General features: G+C 42.6%; 2 protein-coding genes across 2 annotated transcripts; one reads left to right on the forward strand and one right to left on the reverse strand.

Moving 5' to 3' along the window:
- Window positions 1-350: 350 nt before the first annotated feature.
- Window positions 351-2,376, forward strand: LOC123446574 (probable pectinesterase/pectinesterase inhibitor 21). The gene has a single exon (XM_045123150.1). It carries the CDS (start codon window positions 468-470, stop codon window positions 2,157-2,159), a length of 1,692 nt encoding a protein of 563 aa, XP_044979085.1. The 5' UTR covers window positions 351-467; the 3' UTR covers window positions 2,160-2,376.
- A 3,713-nt stretch (window positions 2,377-6,089) lies between these two features.
- Window positions 6,090-6,957, reverse strand: LOC123448860 (pathogenesis-related protein 1-like). Its single transcript, XM_045125887.1, has 2 exons — window positions 6,695-6,957; window positions 6,090-6,624 (listed from the first exon to the last, which is right to left on the reverse strand). Exons 1-2 carry the CDS (start codon window positions 6,879-6,881, stop codon window positions 6,329-6,331), a joined length of 483 nt encoding a protein of 160 aa, XP_044981822.1. The 5' UTR covers window positions 6,882-6,957; the 3' UTR covers window positions 6,090-6,328.
- Between the last annotated feature and the right edge of the window lie 2,685 nt (window positions 6,958-9,642).

The following is a 9,642-nucleotide window of genomic DNA, read 5'->3' on the forward strand; positions in this document are numbered from 1 at the left end:
ACAAAACAAACCTTCGGACAGGGAATGAGGTTGGAGTTGCCCTAACACAAGTGGCTCAACAGTCATGCCACTCACAGACATCATTTTTCCAATGGTCACAGACGAGGGAATGTAAGAAACTACTACAGTAGTAACTAGAAAGAAAGCTCCGCGAAACAGAGTTGAACGCGAGAAACGCACGATTGAACATAAGAAGTGTTTGGACCCCCGTCGTCCTCGGCGTGCGGCTCTCCTGTAACCTCGGCTTGTTTGCGAGCTCAAGGCCCATGCGCAACCCTCATTCTCGGGCTTGTCCCAAATTAGCACGCGCTTATAAAACGAGTAATCATCTCCGGCTCCTATTTAATCCAATTTGCAAGAAATAAAGTAGACCCCTTCCATCAATTGGTTGAGGGGCTCACACCTCCTAACACCTCCCATTTGATTAATTGTATCAATTGATCGGGAGGTGTTGATCGTCGTAAACCATGAGCAAAGGCGCCGTCATCGGCGCGTCGACCGTCCTGGTGGTGGCGGTTGTCGCTGCCGTCTGCGTCGTGTCCTTCAAAGAAGCTAGCAATGAGAAGGACAGCAACGAGCTGACGACGTCGTTGAAGTCGATCAAGTCCTTCTGCCAGCCCGTGGACTACAAGGTGGCGTGCGAGAAGACGCTGGAGGAGACGGCCGGCAATGCGACGACCACGACGGAGCTGGCCAAGGCCATCTTCAAGGCCACCTCGGAGCGGATCGAGAAGGCCGTGCGCGAGTCCAGCCTGCTCAACGACCTCAAGCATGACCCACGCACGTCGGGCGCGCTCAAGAACTGCAAGGAGCTGCTCCACTACGCCATCGACGACCTCAAGACGACCTTCGACCAGCTCGGAGGCTTCGAGATGACCAACTTCAAGCACGCCATGGACGACCTCAAGACGTGGCTCAGCTCCGCGCTCACGTACCAGGAGTCGTGCCTGGACGGCTTCGACAACACCACGACGAACGCCGCCGCCAAGATGCGCAAGGCGCTCAACGTGTCTCAGGAGCTCACGGAGAACATCCTGTCCATCGTGGACGAGTTCGGGGACACCATCGCCAACCTGGACCTGTCCATCTTCAGCCGGCGTCTGCTCGGGCACGACGGCGCGCCCAGGTGGATGTCGGACGCCAAGCGGAGGCTGCTGGAGGTGTCTCCCAGCGAGCCCGACTTCAAGCCGGACGTGACGGTGGCGGCGGACGGCAGCGGCGACTTCACGACCATCAACGAGGCGCTGGCCAAGGTGCCGCTCAAGAGAGAGGACACGTACGTGATGTACGTCAAGGAGGGCACGTACAAGGAGTACGTCTCCGTGCCGCGCAACGTTTCGAACCTCGTCATGATAGGCGACGGGGCCGACAAGACCGTGATCACGGGGGAGAAGAGCTTCATGATGAACATCACCACCAAGGACACGGCCACCATGGAGGCGATCGGCAACGGCTTCTTCATGCGCGGCATCACCGTGGAGAACACGGCGGGCGCCAAAAACCACCAGGCCGTGGCGCTCCGGGTGCAGAGCGACCAGTCGGTGTTCTACGAGTGCCAGTTCCACGGGTACCAGGACACGCTGTACACGCACACGAGCCGGCAGTACTACCGCGACTGCACCGTGAGCGGCACCATCGACTTCATCTTCGGCAACGCGCAGGTGGTGTTCCAGAACTGCCTCATCCAGGTGCGCAAGTGCATGGAGAACCAGCAGAACATCATCACGGCGCAGGGGCGCAAGGAGAGGCACTCCGCCGGCGGCATCGTCATCCACAACTGCACCATCGAGCCGCACCCGGAATTCAAGGACCACATGGGCAGGCTCCGGACGTTCCTGGGGCGGCCGTGGAAGGAGCACTCCCGCACCCTCTACATCCAGTCCGAGATCGGCGACTTCGTCGACCCGGAGGGGTGGCTGCCATGGCTCGGTGAATTCGGCCTCAACACCTGCTACTACGCCGAGGTCGAGAACCGGGGGCCGGGGGCCGACATGAGCAACCGCGCGACGTGGAAGGGCGTCAAGCACATCACCTACCAGCAAGCGGAAGAGAAGTACACCGTCGAGAGGTTCATCCAGGGGCAGCTATGGATCTCCAAGTACGGCGTGCCCTTCATCCCGGGGTTGCTGCCGCAGGAGGAGGCCGGCCGGTTACACTGAGCGAGCTAGCGTTCGTCCGGGGTCGAGGAAGGTGGCTTGTGGGTAAGGGTTGCTAATTTTATCCATCGGTTGTACGTACACTGACTGTTGTTGATGTGTATCATCTGTGTATCGTACTATATGTGAGATGCATGTCAATGTAGAATGTACACTGCTCTTTCGGACACCCGTGCTCACAATTGGACAACTCACGACTCTAATAGAAGAGGATTTAACACAGTTTACGACAGTTCGATGTTTCTACTTGCAAAAATGCAAAACATACAAAGACTTATAATGTTTCTGCTTGCAAAAATGCTAAACATACAAAGACTTACACAGGGTTACACGCTGATTACAATTTTTCCTTTCTAACTAACATCTCCCCTTCTGATTTTAAGGGGGTGAGGCCGTCATCCCTCTTAATCTCTAATTAAAATCCACCTTCCTGTAAAACCCATGTAAACTTATGTAGCATTATTTCCTGCTTATGTTTCTACCACTGAAAATAAAGCGTTATAACGTAGTTAATAGCATGCTATAGTGTGTAGAAAATTATCTCGTTAAATTAATCAGTGTACAATGTCTCGTTAATAGCATATTTCATATTTTTAAAATCAACGCTATTTTCTATAAGGCATTATTTTTTTCATTGGCTTGAACCCATCTGTAGCTATGGCAATTCCATCATTTGGGGGCTTTTCAATATTTTTGTCGTAATCTCAGGACTGGCTATGTGTCAATCGACTGTTTTTGTATTTAAGGTATGCCTCTCTTTTTTCTTTTTACATGGTAGGGTTCATCAATTAACCTTTCCTATTTGTAAAGATTAAAGTTCATGATGAGTTAGTTATAAAGATTGAAGTTAAAGATGAGTTCACATGTGACTCCAACAACTTTTTTAAATAAACAATGCATCCCATGTGTAGAACTAGTAAATAAACAAGTGTATTTCATTTACATGTGGAAACTATATCATAAATAAATAGATGCACTACTTTCATGTTAGACCAACTTTTTTTAAAAGGCACAAATAACAAACACAAAAATGTGACTGCAACTGCAACTGAAAATCGATGTTGATTTTCTTTTTTGTTCCCAACCTACTATGGTCATTTAAAACTCTATGATGTTGCATGCCTCACACTGTAAATTTTGATCTTTTATTAATCATAAATAAGGCAACGGCCATAAGAACAGTAGTACTATTTAACCACCTTAAGCCAATGTCTCAACATCGTGCTAATAATAGAAAAGACCAAGACTATGGAAAGTGTGCTTCTCAGCCCGAACTAAAATGAGCTCAGGGTGAACAGTAAAATTCAAAAAAAATCAAAAATATTCAAAAAAATATGAAATTTTTTGGTGACAAACATTGAAAAAAGTTCTAATAGCCAGCAAAAGTACATTACGAACACATTTGTTGAAGCCGTGGCAAAAAACTGAATTGATACTCCAAAATGCTTTTGAAAGTAGCATTTTCAGAGTCTCGATTTTTTTTTTGCCACGCCTCACAAAAATGTGATTTTCTGATGAAATTTCGCAAGATATTAGAACTTTTATCAATGTTTTTTGGAATTATTTCGATTTTACTGTTCACCCGAGCTCATTTGAGCTCAGGCTGAGAAACTTTATGTCCCAAGACTATCCTTGTGGCAACACTATGCTTTGTTGGATACATACATCTACATGAGACATAAAACAGTGCACATATTTGTATAAATCTTTAGTAATTGTATATGAACATAAAAAATAAGTTTTCTAAGAAAAAATGAATTTTTGCCATTGCTATTGCCCTTTAAGAAGAAAGAAAAAAAACTTGCGCACAACTTGACACTCAAATTGCACTTTTTGTAATACACAGAGAATAAACATATGGTGAAATTTTCACAATCTAGTGTAATTTACACACTATTATATAATATCTGCGTGTATACCTACACACATAAGTAAATAGTGAAGTTGTTTAAAAATATGAATTATTGGCATTGGTATTACCCTTTAAAGAGGTGATGATGAAAATGATAATACTGAAATAGTGAAAATATTTGCAAAGCATTTTACACATAAATTGTGCTTTCTATAATACACAAGAATAAGCATATAATAGTAGAACAATGTTGTTATTAACCTTAAAGAAAGAAAATGAAATAAAATAAAAACTAAAACAAACATACAATAATGAAGTTTTATAGGAAAGAATGAAACACTTTAAGAAGAAAGAAAATAAAATAATGAAGTTTGTCAGAGACGAATGAAACCCTTTAATAAGAAAGAAAATAAAATTAAACAAAATACTGAAGTTTATTAGGGAAGAATTAAACCATTTAAGAAGGAAAAACTACTATAGTTTTCTAGGGAAGAATGAAACCCTTTAAGAAGAAAATAAATTTAAAAAATAAAACAAAGTAATTAATTTTTCTAGAGAACAAGTAAACACTTCTTAAAAAATAAATTAAAATAAAAACAAGATAATGAAGTTTCTTAGGAAGAATCAAACCCTGTAAGAAGAAAGAACATGGAAAAAAACTTGCACATAAGTTCGCCATAAAATTGCACTTTTTACAATATGCAAAAAATAAGCGTATATAGTGCAACTTTCGCTCTCTGTTATACTTTACAAATATGGTGTATCATACTTGCGTGTATATTTACTTATGAACACAAAAATAAATAATAAGATTTTCTAAGAAGAAATGAAGTATAGTGGCATTGGCACTACCTTTTAAGAAGAAAGAAAGAAGAAGAAAACTGCTAAAAATTGCATACCATTTACATGTAAATTGATTTTTTTAATAATATGTTAGTATAAAAATATAATATTGAACTAAGTAAAAAGAAGTTTTAAACATGAAATGAATTAGTGGCACTAGAATTATACTTAAAAGAATAAAACATAATAAAACAAATAATTCTTGTAATAGAGAATGAACTAATGACATCGGTATAACTCTTAAGAAAAAAGAAAATGAAAAAAACTGCACATAACTTTTCACTAAAATTGGACTTTTTGTATGTGCAGCGAATACACATATAATAATGTAAGTTCTGCAATCTAGTATAATTTACACACATAATTGTATAGTACTAGGGTGCATACATAAAAACATTCTAGGAAAGAATGAATTAGCAAAAACATAGCACAAAAAAATCAGCATTGGTATTACCCTGAAAGAAGAAAGAAAATGAAAAAACAATCCACACAATTAGCACCAAAATTTGAACTTTTTATAATAGATGGGAAATAAACATATAAGAGTGAACTTTTCCGTACTCATTTTTGTGAAGAAAAAACTCAACTGAAGTTTCCCTACTTTAGTGTAATCCCTACATGCACTACTTGGGTGCATACATTTACACACACTCAACATCCAAAAATACACGTAGCGAAGAAAAAGAGAATTCAACTAAAAAATAAAAGATAAAAGCAAACACAAGGGAAAAGAGCATGCACACACACTAAAATTGGGATGCATCTCATCCATGCATGTGAGTGCAAGACCAAAGAACCGGAGACATGCATGCATGAGGTGCATCGTGCACTCAGCAAGGAAAGGCAAAATCGACTCAAGAAATAACAGTCGACTGTTGAAATTTGAGATGGACTTAGGGCCGATGAGATAATTTTAAAAAAAACTCTAAGGATTCACGTAGGTGGTGGTGGAAAGTTTAGTTTCACCCCATTAATGGAGAAGGAATTAAACCTCTTTATACGGGTCAGAAACGAAGAATGTGTAAAAGGTGCACCACGAGCCACCCAGTTGCGCCTATATAAGGGTTCATCGGAAGGTATGACTTGTTTATTCCGTTTATGTTTATTTCGGTATGTCATTAATTTAGTTAAAGTCGTATATTTACTCAACCTCGATCTCCTTCCAAAAATAAAAGTTAGTCGCATATACTGGGTAAGAGGTGTAAATTGATGCGCCAACACACTATCGCTTCCTATACTTTCAGTTCCAAATATTTCCTTTTATTCCCGTGCAAAACCATGAGGAAGATACATAAGCAAGCAACAACATCATCAAACAACATCACCCTTTGATGGTTACAAATACTGAATAGACAACATTTTGGACTTGTCAAGTCCACACTCTGCTCGGTGCTCTCTGTGACACTACTTCGAGATAGGAGCGGCTTTATTGGATCAGCAAGAAAACACACAAAAATCAAAGCAGGGGTAGCATGATTCAGTTGTAGGCGTCCGGGTTGGCAACGAGGAAGGCCTCAACGGCCTTGAAGATCGCGGTGACAGACTCCTTGGCTTTGGTGATCTCATCGTTCACCTCCACGCCCGGCAACAGCTTGTATGTCGATTGCACCTTGACGACGCTTCCGCCGTTGGCCGTCGGCTCCACCTTGATGTGCGACGTAGCCGTCTCGATCGCGGTGCCGATGCCGCCGCCCTCGATGAGGGTGGACTTGCACTCGCATTTTTCGACGTCGATGAACTCGAGTCTCTCCTTCATGAGGTTGAAGGGCATGGCTGCAACATCAATCATGTGTTATACTTTGATCAGGTGTACGAGACTGTAGGTGACATGAATTGTGCGTACCTGCGGTGAAGTTAAACTGCCTGACACTGCCTATGCCGCCTTCGCCCTCAACAGGATGGGCACTGGCGACGATGTGTGGTGCGAGCTTAGGGGCCAGTGTGTGCCAGTCCATGACGCCGGCACGGAAGAGGCGCGGTGCGGCGACCGGCGATTCGATCTCGTGGGTCCAGCTGTTGGTGGAAGCCATTGTTATGATGACCGGTGCAAATGGAAATGATGTGTTGAGTTGTGTAACTGTTGTGATGGCTTGGTTTCCTTGAGAGCGGAAGTGAGCGCTATAAATAGGGGCTGGAAAGCGGAGGTTGGTTAAGTTTGGCCTGATCGGTTTGGTGAGTGGAGACTGGTGAACATGTCGAGTTTTTCCAAACTGGATGGCACCGTCGGTCGCCTAAGCTTCTATCATTACAGTGTCTGAAAGCATCAAAGGACACGTATGAAAGCTCGCGCTTTTCTAAATGTATAAGAGAAGAATGTGTTGTCAAATTGGTACCACGGGCCATGTGGCCATATTGTTCCAGAATTTTTAATTAAAGAAGAAGAATGACGGGACTCCTGGTCTCCTAGATCAAAAGCAAGAGATGGATAGTTGGGGTTGGTGTGGTTAGAACGAAGAAACACTGAAGTAATGCGTACAGCACGCCGACGACGCGAGCGACGACCACACATAGCATCGCCGCCTGCGGCGGACGGCGGCGAACACACAACGCGTCCACTGGCGGCGATCAACAGCTCCAAAAGGACCCATGACTTGCAACCTCACGTGCTACCTATAGAGCTAGCCGGACCGAGTACATGTGCTTAGAGCATCCATAATCGGACTCGACTAATCCGGTTCTTTTTTTATAAAGGACTTTTATTACTTAAACGATTTTAAACATTACATCTGACATCTGCATATTTAAGATGCACACAATCACATACCAAAAGTATAAAAAATAAAACAGCAACACACGTAATACAATTGTGTAGACGAAAATCGTTGTCGTCTATGAAGGGCCTATCCGAAGATCACGTTGACATTCATGTGGGATAAAAATATCCCTCTTCACCTTCTCGAGTCGTACAGAAGCCTCCGTAAAAAGGTTTCGAAACTCCGTCCATTGTAAGGTGGACCACGAATGGAGAATACATGTGCATCGAAAAAGAACCTGAAGACGAGAAAAAAAATTATCATTAAAAACCTTGTCATTTCTACTTAGCCACAACGACCATATAACGGCAAGCGCTCCTACACTTAAAATGATTCTAAACTTATTATCTATCACAAATAACGAGTTATCAAAAACAATGGCAACTAAACTAGGTGTGTACAAGTTGGAAGCCATTTGGATAGCTGACCAAATAGACCATGCAAACTGGCAATCGAAGAATAAGTGTTTTATTGTCTCTTCTTGAGGACAAAATACACACTTCGTGCTTCTATACCAATTTCGTTTGACGAGGTTATCTTTAGTTAAAATGACACTTTGCGAAGGTACCACGCGAATCTATACCTATACTAATTAGGCACTTCCTAAAAAATCCCATGTTAATTAGTAATTAGGAGCCGTTAATTTGCTGGGGCCAAGTTATTACGGTGTAGATTAATCCTAGATATTTCCATGGTAATAAAAAATGAACATGTGTTGTTTCTATCTCTCCCAATCTCTTACGACTCCCATCTCCCAATATCACCTCTAGGGCAGCCAAAGAAAAAAAAACACTTATGATCCAACAAACATATTGCCCTCCTTCGCAAAAACACTCAAATAGAAATCATGCAGAGTAAGAAACGAAGGAAACAATCCCATCTAACTCTCATCACCAGCATCCAGTTGATTCATCTCCGTGGCCTTCAGGTGCTCATCTGCTTTCACGAGGGGCATCGGTAGTCATATTTTCGATCTACCAGTAATGTATGGCAGCCATGGATCTAACCCTAGAGCAACCCACAAGAAGACATGCATCATATTTTGATTCACGGAGGATGACCATTATAATTGATGTATACTGAATCCGGTAAGCATCAATGAGCTTTTCAATTGTATGTTTTCTTATCAACGTCGCATATATACTTCATGCTTCTGGCCAATTTATTCTTAAACTAAGATTTGACTGTGGTCTCCATGTGAATTATGGATTTTCTGCAGTCCAATTGCCCATGAGATTTGATTTCATCCTCCTCCTGTATCCTCTCCAGACCTCACGGGACAGTCTACAACCTTTTAATCTCTGTTGCCCCAACCATGCACGCTACGCTCCTGCCTATTCATAACCCTAACTCCCTAAGTGGCGGCTGGCCCCATAGCATTGCGGGTATGCAGCAAGCAAGCATAGCCTAAGGTGTGCCACTGTTGTAGGGAGCAGACGGGTGATGGCTCCAACAGCAAGTTTCTCTAACCCTAGGTAGCGATGTAGTGGTGGCCTGGTGCGTGCAACACAATAGCGGCCAACGACATGGACAGCATTAATGCTCGCATGGATAATAATGTCAATAATGAGAGATGTGTGTTCTTAATATGGGGATTAAAGCTAAAAATATTTGAACTCAGAACTATAAAAGTACTCCCTCTGTCCCAAAATAACTGTCTCAACTTTGTACTAGCTCTAGTACAAAGTTGTACTAAGCTTAAGACACTTATTTTGGGACGGAGGGAGTACTTAAATATTAGTTGAATCGTCCGTGGAGCTGAATTAGCATCTTTGGGTATTTACTTTTTGATTATTTCATCAAGGCAATAGGAAATTGGAACGTGGTTACTCACTATGGGAGCTGTAATTTTGCCAAATAATTTATTATCGCAATGCAATAGGACATTGGGACGTGGTTACTGACTATGGGACCTGTAATTTTGCCAAATAATTTACTATCGCAATGCAATACTGCAGATTTTACCATATTTCTAATGTGCGATCATCCTCATGCATATCTCTAAGTACGCGGCTTAGCTCTGCAGCGTCCGATCATC

Source organism: Hordeum vulgare, chromosome 4H (genome assembly GCF_904849725.1).
Source record: "Hordeum vulgare subsp. vulgare chromosome 4H, MorexV3_pseudomolecules_assembly, whole genome shotgun sequence".
Classification (NCBI taxonomy): domain Eukaryota; kingdom Viridiplantae; phylum Streptophyta; class Magnoliopsida; order Poales; family Poaceae; genus Hordeum; species Hordeum vulgare.

What these genes read in the sequence shown, in the direction of transcription:
- LOC123446574 (XM_045123150.1), top strand. Translation starts at nt 468, where the DNA reads ATGAGCAAAGGCGCCGTCATCGGCGCGTCGACCGTCCTGGTGGTGGCG.
- LOC123448860 (XM_045125887.1), bottom strand. Translation starts at nt 6,881, where the DNA reads ATGGCTTCCACCAACAGCTGGACCCACGAGATCGAATCGCCGGTCGCC. An exon ending in GCAGTTTAACTTCACCGCAG is followed by an intron (nt 6,625 to 6,694) that starts GTACGCACAATT and finishes TTGATGTTGCAG; the next exon opens with CCATGCCCTTCAACCTCATG.